This window comes from Hyaena hyaena, unplaced genomic scaffold (genome assembly GCF_003009895.1).
Source record: "Hyaena hyaena isolate Hyena2069 unplaced genomic scaffold, ASM300989v1 scaffold_208, whole genome shotgun sequence".
Classification (NCBI taxonomy): domain Eukaryota; kingdom Metazoa; phylum Chordata; class Mammalia; order Carnivora; family Hyaenidae; genus Hyaena; species Hyaena hyaena.
In genome coordinates, this window is record NW_024080839.1 from 1470777 (window position 1) to 1498541 (window position 27765).

Here is a 27765-nt window from a genome sequence, read left to right on the forward strand (position 1 = left end):
TTGTAGAACCTTTCATATATCTGCTTCAGTAAATAAACATATTTATAGTTACCAATGATTTATGTACATGTAGAGAATTGCTTTTAAAAAGTACTTTGAAATTCTTGAAAATAACTCACATATTTTCTTTAGAGAATGTTTAAAACCTATGATCTTTTGTTGACAATTTGGTTTAAAAGGCTTCTTTATGAATTAGGAATAGACATAAACTTTAATCTACTCCAAATCTGAATTATCAAAAATCTGAAGGGGCACCTAGGTAGCTCAGTCAGTTAAGCGTTCAACTTGGGCTCAGTTCTGACCTCATAGCTTATGAGATTGAGCTCCTTGTAGGCTCTGTGCTGACAGCTCAGAGCCTGGAGCCTGCTTCAGATTCTGTGTCTCCCTCTCTCTCTGCCCCTGCCCTGCTTGTGCTCTGTCTCTCTCTCAAAACATAAACAAACATTTAAAAAAATTTTTAAAAATCCTAAATTTGTTAAATACTAGTAGTAAGTTATAGGATGGACAAGAAGAATAATGCTACCGATACTAAAACTGCTCCTGTTTTCAGGGGTTGGCATTACATTTTTCTGGGGGGAAAAAAGACAATTTAAGAAATATCTCCAGTGTCATAAAATGGATTGAATTTATATAAACTCCATTTAAATTTAATCTCTATTCACCTCCATATGGTAAAAGAGGGAAATTTTTAGAATAGAATTGAAAGAACTATTTATCTATGTATCTATGTATTTATTTTTTTAATGTTTTTTAAATTTTATCTTTGAGAGAGAGAGAGAGAGAGACAGAGTGTGAGTAGGGGAGGGGCAGAGAGAGAGAGGGAGACAGAATCTGAAGCAGGCTCCAGGCTCTGAGCTGTCAGCACAGAGCCCCACATGGGGCTTGAACTCACCAACCATGAGATCATGACCTGAGCCAAAGTTGGTTACTGAACCAACTGAGCCATCCAGGCACCCCTATATTTATACATTTTTAATGTTTATTTATTTTGAGTCAGAGAACATGTGTGCACAAGTGTGAGTGGAGGAGAGACAGAAAGAGAGAGAATCCCAAGCAGGCTTTTCACTGTCAGTGCAGAGCCTGATTGGGGCTCAAACTTACAAACCGTGAGATCATGACCTGAGCCGAATTCAAGAGTCAGATACTTAACCAACCGAGCCACCCAGGACCCCTCTATATCTATATATTTAAATAAAATGTGAGTCAGGCTATTGGTAGATGAGATAGCAGAAAAGAAGCCCCAAGGAATCAGGCCAATGTTGTAGGCTGAGTTTTATCTTCTCAAAATCTCACATGTTGAAGTGCTAACCCCCAGTGACCCAGAATGTGACTATATTTGAGGACAGGATCTTTAATTAAGTTAAAATGAGATCTTTAGGGTAGGCCATAGTCCTCTATGACTGATGTTCATATAAGAAGCAGAAATTTAGGGGCAGCTGGGTAGCTCAGTTGGTTGAGTGTCTGTCTTTAGCTCAGGTCATGATCTCATGGTTTGTGAGTTTGAGTCCCACATCAGGCTTACTACTGTCAGCACAGAGCCTGCTTCAGATCCTCTGTCCTCCCCACTCACCGTGCCCCTCCCCCACTTGCACATGCTCTCTTTTTCAAAAATACATAAACATTAAAAAAAAATAGAAGAGGAAATTTGGACACAGATACAGAAGGAAAACTTCATAAAGACACAGAGAATAGATGGCTACCTATAAGCCAAGAAAAGAGGACTCAGAAGAAATGAATCTTCTCACCACACATATACACACAGTCATTATGTAAGGTGACAAGAGGGATTAATTTATTGTGATCATCATTTTGCAAAATATATGTATAGCAAAACATGACATTGTACATCTGAAACTTATATAATGTTACATGGCAATTATATGGCAATAAATCGAAGAAGAAGAGGAAGAGGCGGAGAAGCAGTAGTAGTAGTAGTAGGAAGAGGAGGAGAAGTACTACTACTATTAATAGTAGTAGAAAGAGGAAAAGGAGGAGAAGAATTACTACTAATCCTGTTGATACCCTGTCTTAGACTTCCAGCCTCCAGAAAAACTTTTATTATTTAAGCCACCGAGACTGTGCCCCTCTGTAGTGGCAGCCCTAGTTAACTCATGCACATGCCATATATGGCTACGTTCTTGAAAGTCTGGTCAGTGTCCACAATATAAGCATTCAGAATACTTTACTTAAATGTAACCATGGACACAGTACAGGCACAGACAGCCACATCACAGTACCTTTAACAAAGACATGGCCTTTGGGATTCAATCATGGTTATCTTCAAGACTGTCTCTTGCAAAAAATAGCCTGAGGGCACTTGAGCTCAACTAAAGAATTCCTACACTCTTGGGGTACCTGCTGGCTCAGTCGGTTAATCAGGTTAAGCATCTGACTTTGGCTCAGGGCATGATCTCACCACACATACACACACAGTCATTATGTAAGGTGACAAGAGGGATTAATTTATTGTGATCATCATTTTGCAAAATATATGTATAGCAAAACATCACATTGTACATCTGAAACTTATATAATGTTATATGGCAATATACTTTGAGAATCAGCACCATGTTGGGCTCTGTGCTGACAGCTCAGAGCCTGGAGCCTGCTTCCGATTCTGTGTCTCCCTTCCTCTCTGCCCCTCCCACACTCACACTCTATCTCTCTCTCTCTCAGAAATAAATAAACATTAAAAAAATTCCTACACTCTAGTTTATCACCTAGTGTTAAGTGAAAAGTCAAGGCATTTTCTACAAAAGTGGTTTCTTTCTTCTTCATCTCTTGATATTACTTATACATCTCATCAAGTATTATATAAGACTAGTGGATATTTGACATTTGGTGCTATGTTTTAAATAGAAACTCAAACTTCCATTAGAAAATATATAATACATACAATTGATTATTATTTTTATATAGATTTTGAGCATGGCCGTTCCTAGCACTATTTTAACACTACAGCACTCAGTGGTCAACTCAAAAGTATTCAACAATGTACCATCTTCAAAAGGATTCATCTGGTAAAAAACAAACAGATGTGGGTCTAAATTAGTGATCCTCAGTAATAAGACAGTTCAATATTGAGAAAAAAGCAAAACTGAGTTAAGGTAATACTTTAAGTCCCTTATCAGAATGTTTCTCTCCCTGGTGTGCCTGGGTGGCTCAGTGTTTAAATGTGTGACTCTTGATTTCTGCTCAGGTTATGATCTCAAGGTTCATGAGTCTGAGCCCCACTTAGGGCTCCACACTAATAGCTCGGGCCTGCTTGGGATTGTCTCTCCCCCTCTCTCTGCCCCTCCCCTGTGTATGTTCCCTCCTCTTTCTCTCTCAAAAAAAAAAAAAAGTTTCTCTCCTTACTTTTACAGAGGATATACTTTCCCTTGACACTTTATTTTCAGATAACCCATATACCTCAGCTAAAAGATTCTTGTTTTTCACCAGCAAACCAGCAAGGTCAGGATGGACTGGATTAGCTGCTCTTTTGTTGTACATCACTGGGTTCTTGGTGGGAACCATTTTAACAGGTGGATCAACACAAACCTACAGAAAGAATTGCAAACTAATTAACTGAACATGTACCCTGCTGATCAAAACCAATAATATTTTAACCCACACAAACTTACATTAGTAGCTTCAAACAGAATACAACTTTAGAGTATTTATTTTGAGGTGTTATGGTAACAGATGCAATAGGTCTCAGGAAAATAGCAAGGAACTCATATTAAAAGATGTATATATAGTCAACAACACACATCAAATATATTAGATTGAGAGGAGATAGAAATGGAGATGATGGGGGGAAAAAAAGCATGAACAACCTTACACAGAAAGATTATACTCTACCATGAACCAACATAATTAACTTGACAGTGTACCTGAGATATAAAATAGGAGTAAACTCATTAAAATGTGGTAGGTGTCTTATTTAGTGCATTGCAATATCACTAAAACTTATTTTATTTATATATTTATTTTCATAGGGATTGCTATTTTTTAATTTTTTTAAACAATGAATATTTCTTTTTATTCCTTCTTAGTATTTCAGTGTATAGTTAGCTTTTAGGATTGAAGAAAGGCATGTACAGAAAATAACCATTATTTTTCTTTGCAATATCACTGAGATTTAAAACACTAATCATAAAAATAAAAATAACAACTATTATTTCCAGTTAGGCTTTTGATTTATAAAAGTAAGAAATATACAACCTACAATTTATTTTTTATATTGAGCTCTTTCAAGTATAGTTTGAAAACTTTTTATTTCATAGTTTAGAAGATATAGATAAGAAGGCATGCTGTAAAAGAATACGTCAGCATGTTTATATACAAAAATTAAAATAGTAAACAATTGTATTAATTTGTAATGAAATTCTATGCAGCAGTTCACATGCACAGACTAAGCTTATGTGAATCAAAAAGAACTTTTTTTTAATATAATTTATTGTCAAATTGGTTTCCATATAACACCCAGTGCTCATCCCAACAACTTTCAAGAACATAAGACTGAACACAAATAACACGGCAGAAAGTTAGGTCTAGAATATCATTTATGTAATTTTTTAAATGCCCAAAACATTAAAAGCATCCACATATAAGCAAGAACATAAAGCTTATACACTTAGTTCAGAATAGTTCTCTCCCTAAACAAAACAAAACAAAAGGCCCAAGATGGTCAAATAACACTTTCACAGAGGCTTGTAATAGCAGCTGCCCTGGGGGCCTGAGTGGCTCAGTCGGTTAAGTGTCCAACTCTTGGTATCAGCTTGGGTCATGATCTCACATTTCCTCTAATCCGGCTCTTTGCTGACAGTGCAGAGCCTGCTTGGGATTCCCTCTCTCTCTCTCTCTCTCTCTCTCTCTCTCTCTCTCTCTCGATCTCTGCCCCCCCCCAATAAATAGTTAAAAAAAAAATAGCAGCTGCACTAACACCTCCATCTCTTACCACCCCAGACCCTGGGTGCACTCAACCAACTTCAGCCTAGTATCCAAGATACCTAATGATCAACAGCAGAGACTCCAGGGCCTGCCCCAGTGCTAGGAATGGCAAAGATTCTTACTGGTGGATGTTTGATCTTCTTAAATCTTTTATATGATCCATCCCAAGTGCTTGAGATGGCATCAAAAGTTACAAAATGGTCCTCAATTGTTACCAGTCAAGTTTTACCTCTTTTAAAAGAATAAGTGAAGCAAATTAGGGCAGGGGGTGTCAAATATAAATCTGTGCAATGGGTACATGTGTATTCCATATGTATGTCACAATTCTTTATCCATTCATCCGTGACTTACTTTTACTATAAAACATTTCCTCTCCTACCAAAGAAACTAAGCTTGTCATTCTTATTTAATCCCAATATGGGGGTTAGGAAACAAACTATTCTACTCTGAATTTTCACCCCAAGCTCAGAGTTTATCACCAAGGAACTGTATGCTAAAAACTAGGTGGAGTTTTCTAGTGACCTTAAAAACATCAACGGAAGGGACATCAACTGATCCAAGAGGATATTTAACCTGCAGAAAGATTCTCATTAGGGTCTAGCCCTAATAAAACAAGGCTGTAAACCAAGGAGATAATATGGTGCACTAGAAAGGTAACAGGACTCAGACTACTTAGTTCTGTCCCCAAATCATGTGGCTTCTCTCATTCAGAGGCCTGTTAGAGTCTATTTTTATATCGTTTTGGGATTATTGGGCCTCAGTGAAATGTTGGAACCACCAAAAAGACAAATATAAATAAAATCCACTTTGAGGTTCCATTCGATTTAGATGCTTCACTGATCCTTATTCTAGAGTCAAGACGGGAATCAAAAGAAATTAGAGTTCATTTGACCTCATGTCTTTGATCAGTCACTAGCAAAGACCTAAAAGGGTGCTAGCACAGGCAGGTGGGCAAACTGAACTGGACTTTCCTTTCTCTTGACTATCAATTGTACCTCTATCTTCTAAGAACAGAGCAAAAATTAAATGCCAGTGTACAACTCACCTCTGGGCTATTTTTCTGAGATGTGTGAGCTGATAGATGCTTGACTTTTGATGGCTTAGCCTCGCGAAGCCCTTTGCTTTGGCCAGTCGTAAGCCTTGCTGGATCTGAGTGATTTAAAAATTGGAGAGGGCCTGACATGCTGGAGATACAAGCAGCATGAAACAGATCTAGTAATGGTGATCCAAGGTGCTTCCAAGGAGAGTTTGTAACGAGCAGTCAGGAATTGATGCTGAAGTATGCACAGCATCAATAGCAATGTCTTCAGGAAGGTTCCACTTCAGATCTTCACATCTTAGCCAGGCTTCAGAAGGAGCTGCCCGCTGAAACTGTTGCTTGGAGACAATACAGATCTACTTTCTAAAGATCAAACCGCTGTTTAAACTGTAACTGGTGCAGTGTGCTAATGTACATATATGTGATCATATCATACTTAAATGCTACTTATGAATCATATCTAGAGACATCAGACTTGCAAATATCCTTCATTTTCAATTTCTCTGTCAGGATTCCTAACTACATCCCTCTAAATTCAGCCAAAAGATAAAAAGTCTAACATGAGTTTATAATGGAGCAACTGATAATTCATAATGTTCTTTCTGCCCCACTGGAATGTACTTTTACATTATGATTTTCATAAATTCAATTTCCCAGGAACTTCAATAGTGCCTTAAATCCATACTCCCTACTCAGTTCAACATCATATATTATCTTTCTTTTCGGAGGTTAAAGAAGGCAAGAGAGAAGAGCCATCTTCCAAATGAATGCCCACATTTTATTAGCCAATAAGCTGGAGATTTCTTTTTTAAGATCAGGGGATGTATGGGGAAAGAGGAGGTGAAAGCAGCATTTAGAAAGACCAGAAGGGCTGCATCCAAGTGGGGTATGTGTTTCCTTGGCTGGTTGGTATCTCTCAAAAAATTGAACTTTCCCAGAATAAAGGAATTTTCACACAGAAAAAGAAAATCAAGATGATGTGATTTGAATAACATAGAACAGAAAACATGAAGGCCTGATTTTATTCACTAACCTGAAATCAATTTTGAAATTCCTGTATTATTTCATTCTTTTGATATTTAAAGCAACCATTAAAGTACAAATCTCTCTGAGGCACCTAGCTGGCTCAGTGGGTACAGCATGTAACTTGATCTCAGAGTTGTGAGTTTGAGCCCCATGTTGGGTACAAAGATTACTTAATAAAGTCTTTAAAAATAAATAAATAAAATACGGGGCGCCTGGGTGGCTTAGTCGGTTAAGCGTCCGACTTTCGCTTAGGTCATGATCTCGCGGTTCGTGGGTTCGGGCCCTGCGTCAGGCTCTGCGCTGACTGCCAGCTCAGAGCCTGGAGCCTGTTTCAGTCTGTGACTCCCTCTCTCTCTGACCCTCCCCTGCTCACGCTGTCTCTCTCTCTCCCAGAAACAAATAAAAACATTAAAAAAAATAAATTAAAAAAAATAAAGTGCAAATATCTCTAATGAGACTTTAGTCTTTCCTTTATTCTCATTATTTAGTACCTACAATCATTACTACATTAATTGCATTTCTAAAAACCAAAGAAGGGAACTGAAAAACAACTGAAGTTTTGGTGAATGAAAAGGGAGGATAAACAGTTCCTAATTTCTGGAACAAGAATGACAGTGGAGACAAAAGTCTTCTTAAGAACTCGAGGGGCACCTGGGTGGCTCAGTCAGTTGAGCCTACAACTTCGGCTCAGGTCACAATCTCACGACTCTGTGAGTTCGAGCCCCACATTGAGCTCTGTACTGACAGCTCAGAGCCAGGAGCCTGCTTCAGATTCTGTCCTTGTCTCTCTCTCTGCCCCTCCTTTGCTCATCCCCTCTCTTTCTCTTTCTCTCCCTCAAATATAAACATAAAATTAAAAAAAATTTTTTTAATGTTTTATATATTTCTGAGAGAGAGACAGCGTGAGCAGGGGAGGGTCAGAGAGAGAGGGAGTCACAGACTCTGAAACAGGCTCCAGGCTCTGAGCTGGCAGTCAGCACAGAGCCCGACGCGGGGCTCAAACCCACGAACCGCAAGATCATGACCTAAGTGAAAGTCGGACGCTTAACTGACTAAGCCACCCAGGTGCCCCATATAAACAAAATTTTTAAAGAATTCTATCTTTTACTTTTATTTCCTCACCATTTTATGAAAATTATGCTCTATTAAAAATAAAGTTACTTAATGCTTCTAAAAACCATTAAGAACTGCTTAATGCTTTCCTCACCATTTTGTGAAAATTATGCTCTATTAAAAACAAAGTTACTTAATGAGTTACTTGATGCTTGTAAAAACCAGGCTATATTATTATGTGGACCAAATTATACCTCTAAAAGCATGGACATAGACATATAAAGCCTTCAATATCAGTTCAAATACCTCATCATTCCTCAGTTACTCCAAGGTAAATGTAATCTCTTTCTCTAACTCCTGTAGTGTATGATCTATATTTTTCTTTCAACTGTTACCTCATTCAATGTTGGATTATATAAAAATCTTATCTCTCCTACTACATTAAAGGTACTAAGAGCAGGATCTATCTCTGGTTTTCCTCTATCAATCTCAAGAGCAGGCACAAAAAATACACACTGAACAACTAAAGAACCCAACAGAAGAAAAAAAGTTCCTTAATTTTTTTAACTCATATGGATAATAGTATTGTTTTCCCAAACTAATCTTATATAATAAAAATGTATTAGGAGACTAAAGTAAACAAAATAGAGTAATATGACACAATTATTCCGTGATGACAAGTTCATAGATGACTATTCTGTTTTCTATTCATTTAAAAGATTTATCAATACTTCAAATTAGAAAAGATACAGTATGCTATACTATGCATCAGAAAGTAAGAACCACAAATTTTTACCTTATCAAACACAAGAGAAAAGTCCAAATTGAAGTTCAATTCCCAGAATAAACCTGAATTATCCAGTGTGAGTGGCTGCCTGGCATAATTTGCCAGTAGAATGTTTGTACATCAAAGAAGCCTGTTTCTAGGTGAACGCATCACAGAACTCCAAGGAAGGGACAAGTCCTTCCAAAGTGATGCAGTAAGTTAGCCCCTGGCTATTTTCCTAATTAATAAGGTGAAAGCACAAAGTGATTTTCATCAAGCACTAGTAAACCTAAGAACTCTTAAGAAAGTGATTCCACTGAAAGTAAACCTTCCAGCAAATTTGGAAGGTTTTTTTGTGGAATTCTTGAAATAGGTTAAAGTTTTGTCTCCAATACCTCATTCACGGGAGAAGTACCTTGAGAGGAGAAAATTATTTGATTCAATCTACTATTCCTAAAGCAGAAGATGATTTGTCTGGAAAACTGATATTCTAATTTGAGGCAAATACTTTTTTACACTAGAGAAAGTGTGTCCCTAATGTTTTTCTTTTCTTCTTTTTTTTTAAGAAACTATTCCAACCATGTCCCTTCCTTCTTAATCCCCCAAAGGAGGAAAAGAACCATCATCAAAGGGCAAAGAGAGGCTGCAAAAGCAACACCAAAGTCAGCTTCATACTCAGGAAAGGACACTGCACCTCCTCCTTGTGGTTGTAGGTACTCTACACGTTGCGAGAAACTTCTCCAGTAACGAACTATAGAAATGATCTCTGGGGCACCTGGGTGGCTCAGGCCATGATCTCAACAGTTCATGAATTTAAGTTCTGCACTGGACTCTGCTGTCAGAGCAGAGCCTGCTTCAGATCCTCTCCTCTGTCCCCATCTCTTTCTGCCCCTCTCCCACTTGCGTGTGCACTCTCTCCCTCTTTCTTTCAAAAATAAACATTAAAGGGGCGCCTGGGTGGCTTAGTCGGTTAAGCGTCCGACTTTCACTTAGGTCGTGATCTCACGGTTCATGGGTTCGAGCCCTGCGTCGGGCTCTGTGCTGACTGCCAGCTCAGGGCCTGGAGCCTGTTTCAGTCTGTGACTCCCTCTCTCTCTGACCCTCCCCTGCTCACGCTGTCTCTCTCTCTCTCCTAGAAATAAATAAAACCTTTAAAAAATAAGTAAATAAACATTAAAAAAATAAAATAAAAAAAGAAATGATCCCTGAAAGTATAGTCTTCCTATTATGTATTCTTGATACCAGAACCATTAGGATGATATTTCAAATATCTTCTCATCTTCTTGGTTCTCAACTTTGCCTGCACATTAGAATCTCAACAAAAACTTCAAAAAAATACTAAATTCCTGATCCCACTCCAAGTTCTGACTTAATTGGTCTACACTGGAGCCTATGCATAATGCTTTTTTCTTTAAAGCTACACAGGTAATTTTAGTGTGACTTTAGGGTTGAGAATGGCTGTTCTACTAGAAAGGAGGCAGCAGAAAGTGATATTCATTGGAGTGAGAGTAATAGTAACTAACCTTAGAAAATAATATTATTTTCCCCCTAAAACAAGATTTTAAAAATTATATCCTCAAGCAGTAGAACAGAAGCATGAACAAGACAGGAAATGTACTACACACTTTTTCTGGTTGAAAAAGTGAACAAGTATATAAATAAAATTATTTTACATAGTGATAAGAGTTGTGAATAAAGTAGACTAATATGACACAGTTAAATGAGTAGGCAGGAAACTTTTGATAGTGTTATCAAAGAAGCCTGTTTTATTGTCGGAGGCGGCTCCAGCAGGTCCAGGGGTGCCTGAAGGGTGGACGGTGTCGGGGGGAGGGAGAGAGAGCGAGTGAGCCCCGAGATTCTTTCTGGTCACCAGGCAGGCATCTCTGCTCTGACTGGGGCTCAACTTTGTTTTTGAGATGGCACAGAAGTGGCATTTGCCTTAGACAATGATTTCTGACAACAAACTTCTTTGATATGTAAGAATTTCCCAGAACATAGATTTGTAGAAGACTCATGCATAACCTTTATCAATAGCGATTGAGGTAGGGGATTTAGATGCTTATCTTATGGGGAAGGAAGGCATCTTTAGCATACTAGACAATGTTTTTAGCAGAAGAGGGTGAAGTTACTTCTCTGTGAGCAGGGGTCAAAAACAGGTCTTTCAGGAGATACCTTTGCTCTCAAAATCACAAAAAGAACCTCCTCAATAGGTTCCTTCACAGGGAATGATCAGCATATACAAGGCCAGAAAATGCTCCAGGCAGAAACAAATGGGTGGGGGTAGATATTTGCCCTTAACTTTAAATTAGGCTCTTTGCCTCAGGGCCAGACTCAAGCCTCCTTTATTATGTAAGTCTTGCATCTGCAAGACCCTTAGGAAGAGCCTTTTGACAATCATCTTTGGAAAGGCAAGGACATGCTTTTCCTTATGAGCAATCTGTGTGGGGAATATTCGTCTGATCTGGAATATTGTGAGACCTGGTCAATACCAGCAGCCTCATTTACAACATGAACCAGTAGTAGCAGAAGGAGATACCAGTTTCCTTGCTGTGACTGCCATCCAGAGAGGCCGGTGCGGCTCCTGGCATTTTATATATACTGACATAAGTTAAATTATATTATACATTTTATTGGATAACCTGATCTTATTGTTTAACAAGAGGGGAAAGGGATCTCACACATCTATATGTATCGATTACGTATCTATTGCTCCTTTAACAACTGTATCCACCCTGATGAAGATTTTTTACTGTTGAAATCAACACTGTGAGCTCAGAACACTTTTATACATGTTATTCTAGGGTAAATTCCTAAAATTGGAATTACAAGGTTAAAGAAAGCATACAGTTAAGTTTCTGATAGATAGTATCAAATTTCCCTCAAAAAGGTTGGAACAAATGGAGCTTTTGCAAAAAGCATGCATTTTTCCCCAAACAACTGCCATTAAGATCATTTGAATAAAAATATTTTGTCTTTCTATTCTCTGTGAAATGATTGTCAATCTTTACCTGATTTGACCAATCTGCAATATATTTGAATTACCCCTTTTCCCATAAAACACTTTCTTTACCTGTCTTCTAAAGCAGTGTGCCTCCGTGGTTTGCCTTGTAACAGAATGGACTCTTGCTTTTCTTATAAAAAATTGTCTTAGGGCACCTGGGTGGCAAGCATCCGACTTTGGCTCGGGTCACGATCTCAGGTTTGTGGGTTTGAGCCCCGCATCAGGCTCTGTGCTGACAGCAGGGCACCTGGAGCCTGCTTCAAATTGTGTGTCTCCCCCTCTCTCTCTGCCCCTCCCCTACTCGTGCTCTGTCTCTCAAAAATGAATAAACATTTAAAAACTTTAAAAATTGTGTTAATTCTTATTATTTATTTTTGAGAGAGATTCAGCATGAACAGGGGAGGGGCAGAGAGAAGAGGGAGACACAGAATCTGAAGCAGGCTCCAGGCTCTGAGCTATCAGCACAGAGCCTGACACAGGGCTCGAACCCATGAACCATGAGATCATGACCTGAGCCAAAGCTTAAGGGACTGAGCCATCCAGGTGCCCTTGGACTTGCTTTTCAATCTGCCCTCCAGATTTTTCTTCATCCTCTTGAATTCTAAACACTGAGTGTCCTCGGAATCAGTCCTTGGTCCTCTCTCTAGCTATACCCAATCCCTTCATGGGCTCTTATCTGATCTCATGGATTTAAATATCTATTTCATTTGGATGTCTAAGAAGCATCTGAAAAATTTAAAACGGAATTAAAATTCAAAATCTGCTCCTGACAGTGTTATCTTAATTCAATTCAATATATGACAACCTCACCTTTCCAGTTACTCAAACCAAATCCTTTCATTCTCTTACACCCCAATTTCCTCTTTTTATACAGGTTTATGACCAAGTCTGATTCCCTAGAAACGCCTTTCTTACCGCATTTCTAAAACAGTACTCTCCTGCCTCTTACCACCATTACCCATCCTCTTAGCTTGTCTATTTTTAAAAAATGATATGCCAATATCTAAAATTAGAGCATATATTTCTTTAATTGGTCTTTGTTTTGCTACCAGAATATTAGCTGGGGGCAGGATATTCATTGGTTCACTATGTTATCTCGAGCACCCTGAGCAGTATTTTTTTTTTTAAGTTTATTTATTTATTTTTGAGAGGGGGAGAGAGAGGATCCCAAGCAGGCTCTGTGCTGACAGCACAGAGCCCAACAAAGGGCTCAGTCCCATGAACTGTGAAATCATGACCTGAGCCAAAATCAAGAGTTGGATGCCACCCAGGCACCCCAGTATTTTTTTGTTGTTAGCACAGTAGCCACTCAATAACTGTTCAATGAATGAATGAATGATATAGGTCATATAAAGATATTATTATTGAAAACCAGTTGTTGAGGTGGAAAAGGCAATATATTTAGAGATGAAGCATCAGGTTTGGGGCTTGTCCCAGGCACAGCTATACAACTTTGGGCAAGTTATCCTTCAAAGTCTGTTTCTCCAGATGTAAATAGGGGTTTTGCCATCTTCCTCAGCAAACAAGACAGCTGAAAATAGTCAATATGTTTTTCACTACCTGCAATTTACCAGGAACATTTGCTTCAGTTTTCTTAATTTTACCTGTTTAGGTCAAACACAATATAAGGATATGTGTTCAGAGGTCCTCATATTAAGTTATTACATTATATCATTATATTATATATTATTACTATTTTTAACTAGTCTCCATGCCCAGCATGGAGCCCAACACAAAGCCTGAACTCACAACCCTGAGATTAAGACCTGAGCCGAGGTCAAAAGTCAGACACCTAACTGACTGAACCACCCAGGCACCCCTATATTATGTATTATTAAGTCATACTTCTAATTTGTCCACTTGTGCAAACTTTATCAATGGTAAAGTAAATGCAATTACTAGAAAAAAATTCACCAAAAATTATTTAATTCTACTACTGGTGGTGGTTGTACAAGTCTGTGAATCAACTAAAAAGCATTCCATTGTACACTCCAATCAGGTGAACTTTATGGCATATAAATTATATCTCAATACAACTGTTAATAAAACAAAAAAGAGATTCTAGTTCCATATATAAGGTTACTGTAAAATATCCTCAGAACTTAGGAATAAAGCGAAAACCACCTACCAAATACCGAAAAATTAAAAAAGAAAAGAAACAAGTTCAAAAGATGAGCTCTACCAATAACTGACACATGCCACCCTAAAAAAATGTTTTATAAGAAACCCAGGTATTTGGTCAAATCCAAAATGACCTGAACAAAATCACTATCTCAGAGAGATATCTGCACCTTCCTGTTCACTGCAACATTACTTACAATAGCCAATATATGGAAACAATTTATGCCCATGGAAGAATGGATAATGTTATACACAATCCAACCCACCTACCCACAAGACTCTTCAATTTTAAAAAAGGAAATTCTGCCTTTTAGAATAACACGGACTTTGAGAGCATAGGCTAAGTGAATAAAGAACAGAAAAATACTGTAAGTTGTCATTTATATGGAATCTAAAAAAGCCTACTTCGTAGGAACAGAATAGTGATTGCCAGGGCGTAGGGGAAATGGGAGACTTAAAGAGTATAAACTTCCAGCGATAAGACGAGTAAGTCTGGGGAATCTAATGTTCAGCGTGGGGACTATAACCAACGACTATCAATACTGTATTATACACCTGAAAGTAAAGAAAGACCTGAAATGTTACTGTCACACACAGAAGCTACTGTAATTATGTAAGAGAATGACGATGTTAGCTAACCCTCTTTTGGTAACTATTTCATAACATATACAGGGATCAGATCATTATTCTACATCTTAAGCTTACATAGGTTATATGTTAATTATCTCCCAATAAAACTGGGGCTAAAAAATAAACACAGTGACCTGAACAACTTAGCTTTAGAGCTACACCAGGATGACTGTAACCTGAGCACAGTAAGAACGCAGCTAGTTTTATAGAGTTGAGCGGACAAACGCCCCATCCCACTTCTGGAGTGGACGCCTGCGGAGAGGAAGTGTCCTCTCCGTGGGTCACTTGGCCTCTAGTTCAAGTAGCGTCCGTCTTCTCCAACCCTAAATCTTCGCGGGGGAGCTGACAAAATCCGGGCTTGCAGACTGACTACCCTTCCCGCATTGACCGACCCCGAGGTTAGGCCGCGCACGTGAGGCCAAGCGGCGCTGCAGCTCTAAGGGTCCCAAATAGAGCGCCGGCTTCGACGGTGGCCCAACAGGAGTCAACCGAGATTTCAAAACGGTTACGGGCGCCACGTGGGCCCTCGGACTCATAATAGAGGTGGAGGCCCCACACCAGTCTGACAGCGCCAGTGGGCAAGAACCCAAAAGCCGCCCCAGGCTCTGTGGGTTTCACCTCTGCGGGCCAGCCCTGCGCCCCACCAGGTACCCTGCGCGGAGACCGGCCAGAACTCGCCCGGGGGAGCCGCGCGCCCTCAGCCCCGGCCGACACCTTCGCCGAGGAGCAGCCGTGCCCCAGGGACACGCCTCACTCCCGCGCGCGCGAAACCGCTCTCCCGCGAGATCGCCCCTCCGGCTCCGCCCCCTGCCGTACCCAGGAAGGCCTGGAATGGAGGCCCGACCCTTCTTCCGCCAAGTTCTCCGCCCCATCCGAAGGCGCAATCTGAAACAGCTCCTTCCACCAGCCAATCATTTCCGCTAGCCACTCATCGCCGAGTTCCTCCATCTTTCCGGGGCTTTCGGAAGTCCAAATCCCGGCCCTTCGCTACAGAAGTTTCTCTGTCCTTCCGGACTGCGCACGCGCACCGACGGAGCGGGGGGGAGGGGCGGTTGGCGCCGGCGCAGTAGCACGATCTCCGGGGGTGGTCGCTAAACACGTGGGTTGTGCTGTTCAGCGCGCCAGTGGAGCTAGTGGATCCTCAATTTCCGTGGTGTCCATCGTGGGCAGCGGACTAATAAAGGCCATGGCACCGGCGGAAATCCTGAACGGGAAGGTGGTCTCCGCGTAAGCACCTGTCATTGTTGCTAGGGCATGTTGGGATCCAGGCGAGGGCTCAGAGTGGAGTATGCAGGTCCCCATGTTCGCATTTTTTTGCTGGAGGGACACTTGTAGCACAAGAGTAAGGCTGGCCGGGGGCGGGGGTGGGGAGGACGTAGTACTGAACCCGTTACACTTGAAGATCGGGTCCCCTGCGGTCGAAGAATGGGGCCTTGGGCACCGTCCGCGTTTCTAGAAGGGCTGCCGAGTGGCTGGGCCGGCTGGCTCTTGGATTTTGTACCAGTTCTCTTAACCCGCCCGACGGTGCTCGTCAAAATGCGGCTGCTGACGGCTCTCTGCTCGAAGAGTGGTTGGGACTGTCTGCAGCACCATAGTCAGAACTCAGAAATGCAGTTTACTCCCTCACGCTATAATTCAGAGGTGAGGAGACAAATTAATAAGATTAATGAGGTGACAAAACTTGACAAGGGCACAAGACTGATCAGTGATGGAGGGGCCTCTTCCAACCATCGCTTTTCCCACTACACCTGAGTCATCATTTGCTAAGTGGAACCCAGTAAACTTTACCTTTCCCTTCAATTTCATGCTCCTCCAATACCCTTGTCTCTGTCCAGGCCCTAAAGTTACTTTCAAGTTTGACTCCTGAGTCCCGACACTATCTCGTGTTACATTTGACCTTTGCCTGTTCTACCCGTATAGGAAATGCAAATGCTTAACTAGTGGATAAATGTTGCCAGACTTACTTCCCAGAAGTACCCCTTGCTGCTTTTTGTCTGGGAGGTGACTAGTGGGAAAATAAGAGAATAGAAGAGGGAAGGATACATTTTGTGTGACTCTCCTGGAAGTTGATCTTGGGACCTTTGACTTCGCAGTTATTTAATAACAACTGTAGTTGGCAACGGGAATTGTCTTGTAAACCTGCCAAGTCTGTGAGTAAAAGGTTTTTGAGTGTATTACAGAGTCCTTGGTAGTGAAAACCGTCCTGGGGCAAAATGATTTTTCATGGAACGTAGAGATGGTGGACAAAGAAGGTGAGATGTACAGTAAATGGTAGTGAATCTTTCACATTGGTAAAGAGAAACTCCAGACTTTGAGACGAGAAATCACAATACATTTGAGTGCTTTTGAACATGTGCTATGCTAAACTACATTGTTTCTGCTTGAGTTTGCTTTTTGTTTGCTGACAGTCAAACCTACTCCCTTTACCAGTGACTTTTTCTGGTAAAGTCTTTTTATTTAAAAAAAAATTTTTTTAATGTTTTATTTATTTCTGAGAGAGAGAGACAGCGTGGGCAGGGGAGGGTCAGAGAGGGAGACACAGAATCTGAAGCAGGCTCCAGGCTCTGAGCTAGCTATGAGCACAGAGCCCGATGCGGGGCTCAAACCTATAAACCATGAGGTCATGACCTGAGCCAAAGACGGAGGCTTAACCGAGCCACCCAGATGCCCCGAAATCTTCTTTTAAAAAAGACTGGTTGAAAAGATAATTTAGGCTTTCTCCTTGGCAGGCCACTGAGAATAGGTGCTCAATGGGTATGTTTTTGTTGAGTGGAGAGCAAGTTAAATATGTTCTTAGCTCCACAAAGGTAAATGCATTGTCTTGTTTATGTCTATATCCGAAACACCTAGAAACCTTCTTTCACTCCTTAGTAGTTATGTGGCTTTAAGCAAATTAATTTATAGCAAAACTTCCTCTGATGTAAAATTAAGATAATATATAGACCATTGAGTTGTTAGGAGAATTAAATGAGTTCTTAGCTTAAGGGCATTTAGAATTATTCCTGACATGTAATAAGTTTTCAACACGTTAGCTGTGTTTTTTAAACTTTTTTTTTTTTTTTTTTAATTTCTAGGAGAGAGAGAGAGACAGCGTGAGCAGGGGAGGGTCAGAGAGAGAGGGAGTCACAGACTCCGAAACAGGCTCCGGGCTCTGAGCTGGCAGTCAGCACAGAGCCCGACGCGGGGCTCGAACCCACGAACCGCGAGATCATGCCCTAAGCGAAAGTCAGACGCTTAACCGACTAAGCCACCCAGGCGCCCCATCTGTGTTAATGATTAGAAATTAGTTAATGTATACATGGATGATTGATTCATTATCTTTTAGACAGTGATAGCTGCCTTGAGATCTGTTTCAGTGGTTCTGAGTATTAACTCACGTTGAAGTCACTCAGGAAGCTTTTTGTCACTAATTCTTTTTATTTAAACGTGAATACATATGGGGGTGCCTGGATGGCTCAGTCGGTTAGGCTCCGACTCCTGATTTCAAGGTTTGTGAGTTCAAGCTCCTGTTGGGGTCTGTGCTGAGAGCACAGAGCCTGCTTGAGATTCTCTCCCCCCTCATCAAAATAAACTTCAAACATTAGTACATGCAGTGAGTGTGCCTATCACAAGTATACAACTCAATGAATTTTTTGCAACTGAACTTAACTGAATAGCACCAAGATCAAGAAATGGCATTGACTTGGGGCATCTGGGTGGCTCAGTCAGTTATATGTCCACCAGCTCAGGTTATGATCTCACTGCTTGTGAGTTCAAGCCCCGTGTCAGGCTCTGTGCTAACAGCTCAGAGCCTAGACCCTGCTTCAGATTCTGTCTCCATCTCTCCGCCCCTCCCTTGCTAGTGCCCTGTCTCTGTCTCTGTCTCTTTCTCAAATATAAAAATAAAACATAAGCAAAAAGAAAGAAATGGCATTGGCACCCAAGAAACCCTCCTTTCCTACATCCAGTCACCACCCCCAACAAAGGTAAACACTAAAAAAAAATATTTATGTATTTTTGAGAGGGGAGGAAGGGCAGAGAGAGAAGCAGGCTCCAGGCTCCGAGCTGTCAGCACAGAGCCTGATGTGGGGCTTGAACTCATGAACCTTGAGATCATGACCTGAGTTGAAGTCGGACACTCAGACCGACTGAGCCACCCAGGCGCCTCAAAGGTAGTCATAATCCTGAATTCTAACAATGTAGATTAATGTTGCCTGTTTTTCAGCTTTGTATAAATGGCATTGTACAACATTAAAGACTTCTGGGTCTGGCTTCTTTTAGTGAACATTGTGTTTCTGAGATTATTCCGTATTGCATGTAGTTGTAGCTCATTTACTCTCATTGCTGTATTGTATTCCACTATATGAATATGCCACTGGTTACTCATCCATGGACACTTAGGTTTCTAGTTTTTGGTGATTAGGAATTTTACTGTTATGAGCATTCTTTTGCATGTCTTTTGGAACATATGCATATTTCTGTTGGTTACATATCTAAGAGTAGAACTGTAGAGTAATAGGTCAAATATATATGATCGGTTTTAGTAGAAATTGCCAGTCTTTTCCAAGATATTTTTGCCAGTTGAGTCTCATAGGGTACTTTTGAAATACATCAATGCCTGGTGCCCATACCAGACTGATTTAGTTGGATTGGCTAGCAATATACTACTGGATCCAAATATTCTCTAAATCTTTTAAAAAGCTCATTTCTGTGATTCTAATGCATCTCGAAAGGTGAGAACCACTTACTTAAAACCTTAGACATAAATCCAGTTCTTATCATTGAAGTATGGCAATGATTTGGCTCTAAGGATTGAAAGTATTTTCTGGGAAAGACTGTTCCAAATCCTGGAGGGGTCCCTCTACCCAGCTTGTTCAGAGCTGACATAGCTGACTTTTTACATTGCCCTGTAGTAGAGCAATCAGTTAGTTTCTGCTAACACAATTCATACAGGAGCATTAAGGCTAAGGTCTTTTTGTACTTACAGAAGCTCTTTCTTTTCTTTTTTAAAAAATTTTTTTAAATGTTTTTATTTTTTTCTGAGATAGAGACAGCATGAGCAGGGGAGGGTCAGAGAGAGGGGGAGACACAGAATCTGAAGCAGGCTCCAGTCTCTGAGCTGGCTGTCAGCACAGAGGCCCATGCAGGGCTCAAACCCATGCACCGCAAGATCATGACCTGAGCCAAAGTCAGACGCTTAACCGAGCCACCCAGGTGCCCCCAGAAGATCTTTCTTTTATGTGCTAATAAAATGGTTCAAAGACTGCCATACCTTGGCACCTTGACCTGCATGGAGAGCTTGACTCCAGGAGCTTGTAGTACTCAAAATTCCTCAGAGAGAGGGAGCTTTGGAAGGGGAGGCGGCCTTCCTGGCTCATCACGCACTTGCCCAGCAACTTGTACTAAGGCTGCAGCAGGTTTCTGACTTTGGTGCTGGCTCTGGGGGAATCTGAACAAGATTCAGCTTGAGTAGCTTGGATTACAGGCAGAGGCTCTGGGCAGGGGGTCCCCACTTGTCCTCTGTTACTGGGTCAGCGACTCTCTTGAGAGGGAAGTGAACTTACATTGCAACCAGGGATCCTGGAGTCCAGGGAAAGGGTCCCTCATTCTTCTAGTCTGCGGATCAGCTGTCTAGGTTGCCAGCAACTTTTGGGTCTCTCTGCAGATAGATTTGCAAGTCTTCAAGGGCCCTGGGCAATTTCTTCCCTGATATATAATGTTTGGACTGTAAAATATCTTCCTTGGGGAGAGAAAGGGTGGGACAGGCCATTTGTTCTAGAGTCAGAATTTCTCTAAAATCAAGTCCACTCAATCCATCCCATCCTGCAGCTGAGGCAATAGTTGAGGCTAGAAAGTGATGCGATTTGGCCAGAGGTTACTGGGCTGGTTAATGGCAGAGGTTCAGCTGGAACCAAGCCTTGTTCACCCAACACGTGGTGTTTTTTACTCTATCAGGCACTTACAACTTTGCTAAAGGGAATTTCGTAAACTAATCTGTGTCTTACTCGTTGCTGTGCTTCCCACTCTGCTGAGAAGACCATCTTTGACTTTTGTCTACTTTTATTATTGTTTATTATTCACTTATTTTATTATTATTTATTGTTTTATTATTCCTTTATACCTTCCTGGAAGCCAAGACTAGACAGAGTTCCTCATTTCCAGATTCCATCTCTGCCTGTTCTGCCCTGTAGGGAATCTGGATCTAGTTGCCAAATTATCTCCCTTTGTGAGGAACACCCCGTTTCTCCATTAAGGGGGTTCCAAGACTGCAGCCCAAGTTTGACAGTTGGGAGAGATCTGAGGGTCAGAGATAAGTGTGTGGCATTTTTGGATATTTATTCACTTACTCAGCAAATATCTATGTGCCTTCTGTATGTATGCAGGCACTCTTCAGAGAGTCTAGAGACTATGGCAGTAAATAAAATAGCACAAATCCTTGTTTCTGGAGTTTGTATACTGATGGGTAGAGATGCACCATAAAATAGGTACAGAAGTGTAAGGTGGTGAGAAGTGCTGATGGGAAAACTAGAGCAAGGAAGAGGAGCAGAGATTTCTGACACCTGGGGGATTGTAACTTTAAATATGGGAATTAAGCTCATACTATTGTAAAAGTGACTTTGGGGCGAATATCTGATGGCTGTGTCTCTGTAAGCTTACCGATATTATGAGGAAGAGGGTTCCTGGCCAAAAGCAAGCCTGTGCCATGGACCTTTGACCTCACTGGGTATTAAATGATGGCCTTGGGGTCAACAGTGATGGCCCCAGAGAAGCTGACTAAGCAGAGCTGGGTGAAGTTCACTGACCCACCACCCTGGCTTAAAAGAGGTGTCCTTAAAGAGACAGAGGGGTGGAAATTAGATGGAAGAACCACCCTGATTTGCGTGGTGCCTAAATGGGGTGTCTCTTGAACGGATGGGGCCCCTAAATGTGGGGCAACAATCAGGTGAAAGCCAGTGGGGGCGCGGGGGGTGGGGGGGAGGAATTCACCTGAGGCAGAACAAAGGAGATAGAATTTATTGAATATGCAGCAAGGGAGAGGAGAGGCTGTCTACAGGGAGGCTGAGGGAGAGGCGGCTTGTCAGGAGGGAAAGTGAGTTTTAGTGACATGGGATTTTCCCTTTTTTGGTAACTGCCTGGTTGTAAGTAGCCCATTGGTCAGTTAGGGGCTCTGGAGATTTCAAGGTAGGTCGCCTGGTGGGCCGGTCTGTATTCAGCCAGGTGGTCACTGTGGCTCTTTCTGCATTCCTTTGCTCAAGCCTGCTTGCCTAAAAGTGGCCTCCACAATTTGGTTTTTAGGCTAGAAATTGCAGTTCTCACCTACGTGCGCCTTTCAAAGTGACACTTGCTGGATGTTGTGTGGTTTGTTTGCCTTTCCTTTCTCTTTGTTTGAGATACTTGAGCCCACTCCCTCCGTTGGTGGCATTTTTTCTTGGTCAGGTCTTCTTTCTGGAAAGACTGGTTCTGAAGAGACAGGCAGCTTGCTACTTGTCAGGCACTGAGAGGAGGTGCTCTTAGTTTTTCTGGGTTGAGCAGAGCCAGTTGGATAAGTTCGTATGCTCCCTCTGGGGAACATTGGGTAACTTAGTTTACCTCTTTGTGCCTTAGTTTTCTCATCTGCATATTGGGGTAGTAATGGCACCTAATTTATAAGGTTTTTGAAATTAAATGAGTCATTCATTACTTGTAAAGCATTTAGAGCAGTCTCTGGTGCATAGTAGGTTTTAATGAATTGGGGCTTAATAGTACCTGTTGAATAAACAAGTGGTGTCTGCGTTTATCCAGGGTGTGTCTTTGGTAGCTGGCTTATAACCTTGAGCCTTCAAATTAGAGTTTATCCTACTGATCAAATATAAAAATGGAACCATGGTATACATTTAGCTCCAGGGCTAGAAGAACTATTTTTGTGAAAAGAATTTGCCCACCACAGAGAAGGGCTGCTAAATGTTGATAAGCTTTTTATTTTGTCCTGTAGATAAAGTACCTATAGACCCTGTTGTGCTTAAAAAGACTTGCCTGTAATGAGATCCAAAGTGCAGGCCTTTCAGAAGTTAGATGGGACCTTGAATGCCCAGGCTGGCTTGACTCTGGGAGCCTTGTAGGGGAGTGGGGCCTTCTGCGAGGTTGTAAATAGGCCACCCAGCCAGGCTACTGGAGTATTGTTATAACTGGATCCTGGCAGAGCCTGGAGCGGGCAGCCAACTACCATGACCGTGGCACCAGTGAAAATCCCGAGGATGTGGGCCAAGACTAAGTGTCCGTCCTCATCCATCAAGAAGGGTGGCGTCAGGCAGTTCGGGATTTGGACAGTGGAGCTTTGAGGAGGGGTGTGTGGTCCCTTGTGTATCCCCGTTTGCACTGGGAGTCCTCAGGAAGAAGGACTATCAGGCTAGCCTAGCACGGAGGAGGGCCCTTGGAGCATAGGGAAAAGGCACCCTCTCCTTCCATTGACCCTGGTAGGGGCTGAGCAGGGTAGAAAGGCCAGGGCAAGTTAGTCAGCCTCGCTTTCCTCTTCTGTCCTGTGGGGATGGCCACAGCACTTATTCACACCCTGGGGTCTCAGAGAGGATTACAAGGGTGTGTAATGTATGGCTCTCCGAACAAGCCCGTGAGCTCCTGTGGTTAGGACTGTATCTACTGACATCGGATCCGTAGTGTTGAAAGCCCCCAGGACCCCTGTACAATGTGGTTTGCTTCCTTGGTACTTTCCTGTAAAGGGGCGTTGTGGCATCTTGTACCTCCATGAGCGTGAAGGATTGGGTGGCTGATGGTGCCACAGTCAGGATTCCTCTGCCACCCAGGCCACCTTAGCCTCCGTTTGGCAGTTTCTGAAACTTTGGCCAGAATGACTACCTTGACCAAGATTTACAAGGCTGGGGTGGGCGGGGGTGGGGGTGGGGTGGGGGTGGGGAGAAGAGTTACAAGACTGGTGGCAGGGACTCCACAGTGTATTTTCCTTCCTAGTCAAAGGCTCTTACTTGCATGCTAAAAGGAATTGCAAACTTGTATCCTCCTGTTAGGAGGTGAACTGATAAATCTGTTTGGAAGGCTCCCAAACTGCTTCTCTTCAGAAAGTCATTTTCAAGGCTAAAGGCAAGTCAAACCTTGCTCTGTTAGCTAAGTTTTCCTTTTCACTCTTGATGAAAAGTTCTTCCCCTGGAGCCTGGGCAGGAGAGGTACAGCTTTGTGGTGCTGGTGTTTGAGGAGTATTGGGGAAGAGGGAATATTTCTGTAAAAGGTTTTGCCAGAGCCTAAAAGGAATTTCTCTTATGTGGCTTAACATGGTAAGTGATCTTTCATTTTGGTGCCCAAGTACTAGGCCCTGTAAGCAGCCTTTTAAAAATCTATTTATTTATTTCTAATTTACTTAAAAATTTTTTTATGTTTATTTATATTTGAGAGGTAGAGAGACAGAGACAGAATCTGAAGCAGGCTCCAGGCTCTGAGCTGTCAGCCAGCACAGAGCCTGATGTGAGGCTTGAACTCATGAGCTGTTAGATCATGACCTGAGCTGAAGTCAGCCGCTCAGCTGACTGAGCCACCGAGAGCTGCTCCAGGCAGCCTTTTAGATGTAAGCTCTTTTTACCCAAGATTTTCCTTTAGCTTTCTCTAAAAGCAGAAAGCTCAGGTCTTTGTGAGGCTTTTCTCAGATAAGAGCTCTTGGCCTGCTCTTCCTCTCCAATCGGAGGCCCTCCGTCCTCCACCTTTTTTCCACGTTCTCCTCGGATGATGAGCCAGAGACCTCTTGGGACTTGGGCCCATAATCAGCTCCGATGGCCAGATCTGTGGTTAATGGTGAGACTAACTCTGAGGGTTGGGCTCTTGCTTACAGATCCTCATATGTGGGGGGCCATTCCGTGATGTCTCATAACTCTTGCTACCGACTGACATTTACAAAATGGTGGCCTAGAGGCCAGATGTCGTTATACATTTTGTTGGGCTTACAGAGTTATTTTTAAAAATTGGACTGCTTTCCAACACGTTTATGTGTATAATTATCCCCCCAAATCTGGAAGCCTGACTTTTTGAAAGGAAATAGAAAGTTTAGCAGTGATGTGCTCTCTATTCTTAACGTCACCAGTTTGTTGGCTCCGAGTAGAAGCTTTCCCCCGCTCCCCTGTGAGGGGTAAAGGAGGTGGGGCCACATTGTTTAGGGATCCTAAAACACTTGGTTGTGTCCACCTGGGCTTGGCAGTGTTTTCCACTTTGTGACCGTTTTCTAATGCACTTTTCTCTCTCTCTCTCTAGTGCACTTTTTATTTTTATTTTATTTTTAAATTTTTTATGTTTTATTTATTTTTTGAGAGAAAGAGAGAGAGACAATGAGAGCAAGGGAGGGTCAGAGAGAGAGGGAGAGACAGAATCCAAAGACAGGCTCCAGGCTCTGAGCTGTCAGCACAGAGCCCAACGCGGGGCTGGAACCCACAAACCACGAGATCGTGACCTGAGCCGAAGTCGGACACTCAACTGACTGAGCCACACAGGGGCCCCTCTAATGCACTTTTAACAAAATCACTTTTAAAATGGTACTTTTTTTGAAATTTTTCTTGACCAATTCAACCCAGTTTCCCAGCTCCATTTGTTTCTTTTAGATCAGTGGGTCTCAAATGGGGCCAGTTTGCCCTTTTCTCCACCCAAAGGCACATTTGGTCAGAGCACATTTGGATGTGTCTGGAGACATTTTTGGTTGTCAGATGGGGAGTTGTCATCTAAGCTAGTGGCATCAGGAGGTAGAAGCCAGGGATGTGCCTAAGCATCCTGCAATGCACAGAAGAACCCCTACAATGACTGATTATCTGGCCCAAATGTCAGTAGTGCAGAGTTTGATAAACCCTGATCTAGAAACTTAAGGAAAGTAGTTATTTTATCGCAGTGTATGTGGATTAATGATGACTTGTATACTCACTATGAATTAGAAGATTCATTCGAATTTTATACCATTTAGCTATTTTCATGTCATGAATATCGGGCAATTTACCTTTCTTAGGTCTTTGTGACAATTGGATAGAAGAATTTTACATTAGGGGCGCCTGGGTGGTTCAATCGGTTAAGTATCCGACTTCAGCTCAGGATGTGAGTTAGAGCCCCGAATCCCCGCTGCGCTGGCAGCTCAGAGCCTGGAGCTGCTTTGGATTCTGTAACTCCCTCTCTGCCCCTCCCTCGCTCACACACGCTCTCTCTCAAAAATAATAAACATTTAAAAAAAGAAGAATTTTACATTATAAATTTTTATTGGAGTATGAAATAGATTCATATTAAGCTTTTAAAGATATATTTGAGCTATCTGTCAAGTTTAGCATATATTTTCATTAATTATAATATTTCTTATATTTTAGTCAAAATCATGAAGGAAAGTACTGATATTAGTTGATCTGTATACTGATATAATGTAGCTTTTGCAATTATATCATGTATCAGTGAAATCAATCAGGTGTTTTTTAAATGTTTATTTTTTAATTTTGAGACAGAGAGTATGTGAGAGAGAATCCCAGGCAGATTCCACATTTAGCATGGAGCTGGCACAGGGCTTGATCTCATGACCCCAAAATCATGACCTGAGCAGCTATCAAGAGTTTGATAATTAGCTAACTGATCCACTCCAGGAGGTTTTTTTCTAATGTTTGAAAACAATCAGTTCTAACAAGAAGGTAATTTAGTCTTTTAACTTAACTAGGAATTTGAAATATATGTATTTCTTGGAACACTAGGTGGCCTCACAATCACAATTGTTTTTACAAGAAACTACGCGTTAGGTTTTTTTTTTATTAGAAGTATTTTTTTTAGCGTTATAACATTGTATTGGATAAATGAAACAACAAATGAACAACATGAAAACAATGCAAATAAAACGTGTGTTTTGCACTGTTAAAATCTTATAACAATAATCTACTCCTTGGGGGATGGGGCAAAAGAAATTTGTATCCTTTAGAAAAGCCCTGTATAGTGAATGAAGATGAATGTTTTTTCTTTTTCTCTGATCAGTTATTAGTGGTATAAGTTGGTTAAGCCTCCAACTTTGACTCAGGTCATGATCTCACAGTTTGTGGGTTTGAGCCCCATGTCAGGCTCTGTGCTCACAGCTAGCTCAGAGCCTGGAGCCTGCTTCGGATTCTGTGTCTCCTTCTCTCTCTGCTCCTCCCCCACTTGTGCTCTGTCTCTCAAAAATAAATAAAATGTAAAAAAAAAATCTTAAAATAAATAAATAAAATAAAGGTATATTCTGTGCTCCTTTGAGAATCATTTGCGAATTACTCTAAGCATGTACTGTATTCAGTATTTCTGAACTGAGGCAGCTTTATTTTCATCATGTAGATTTCTTAGCCAGGTAGTTAAATACCCTTTACTGCCTCCTTTTTCTACCTATAGCTTCTGTTGAAATGGCCCTGTAGGGTTATATTTTAGCAATGCTTTTTTTCTCAGTCATAAAATGTCCAAAATTTGAAAACGAGCCATCATTTTATATCATAAAGAATGAATTGTAATTTGTAGTGGACTTTTCCAGGAATAATTGTACAAGACTTCGGACAAATGAAATCTGGGTGACAAGGGGCGCCTGGGTGGCTCATTCGGTTAAGCGTCCAACTTCGGCTCACGTCATGATCTCATAGTTTGTGGGTTCGAGCCCCGCATCGGGCTCTGTGCTGGCAGCTAGCTCAGAGCCTGCAGCCTGCTTCTGATTCTGTGCCTTCCCCTCTCTCTGACCCTCTCCTGCTCTCTCTCTCTCTCTCTCTCTCTCAGAAATAAATAAAACATTAAAAAAAAAAAAAGAAATCTGAGTGACGACTTAGGGGTATTATCTGACCAGGACTCTCTGGGGGTAGTGTGATTCTATGGGGACATATACCTTTGACTTTTATTGATTAACAACTGTAGGTGGCAGAAGTTAAGTTGGTGAAGACTAATACTAATGCACATGACTCTTGTCTACACATATTTAAACACATTTTGACAGGTTGAAATATAAATGATTAAAAAAAATTTTTTTGAATGTTTATTTTTGAGAGAGAGAGAGCACGAGAAGTGGAGGGACAGAGAGAGAGGGAGACACAGAATCCGAAGCAGGCTTCAGGCTCCGAGCTGTCAGCACAGAGCCCCATGTGGGGCTCAAACCCACAAACTACGGATCATGACCTGAGCCAGAGTCAACTGCTTAACCAACTGAGCCACCCAGGTGCCCTGAATATGTAAATAATTTCTATCTTGACTTTCACCCCTTAG

General features: G+C 41.5%; 2 protein-coding genes and 1 non-coding gene across 6 annotated transcripts in view; 1 reads left to right on the top strand and 2 right to left on the bottom strand.

Annotated features, from left to right (window-relative positions):
- Positions 1-8948, bottom strand: part of LOC120238419 (coiled-coil domain-containing protein 170-like) — a 38227-nt gene extending 29279 nt beyond the window's left edge. For 3 of the 4 annotated variants that reach the window (XM_039242135.1, XM_039242132.1, XM_039242131.1), the window contains exons 1-3: positions 8850-8948; positions 5981-6337; positions 3412-3540 (exon numbers count right to left, since the gene is read on the bottom strand). In XM_039242135.1, coding sequence (XP_039098066.1) covers positions 3412-3540; positions 5981-6118 — 267 coding nt within the window. In that variant the 5' untranslated portion in view covers positions 6119-6337; positions 8850-8948. The remainder of the gene's footprint in view (positions 1-3411; positions 3541-5980; positions 6338-8849) is intronic. The other variant, XM_039242133.1, reaches the window with a different exon arrangement.
- Positions 8949-9387: 439 nt separating this feature from the next.
- LOC120238439 lies at positions 9388-9596 on the bottom strand. The gene has a single exon (XR_005530226.1). It is a non-coding gene; the product is annotated as a small nucleolar RNA U3 (small nucleolar RNA).
- A 5990-nt stretch (positions 9597-15586) lies between these two features.
- The window catches only part of MTHFD1 (methylenetetrahydrofolate dehydrogenase, cyclohydrolase and formyltetrahydrofolate synthetase 1), a 62516-nt gene continuing 50337 nt past the window's right edge, over positions 15587-27765 (top strand). Inside the window, exon 1 of the mRNA XM_039242128.1 lies at positions 15587-15798. Coding sequence (XP_039098059.1) covers positions 15758-15798 — 41 coding nt within the window. The 5' untranslated portion in view covers positions 15587-15757. The remainder of the gene's footprint in view (positions 15799-27765) is intronic.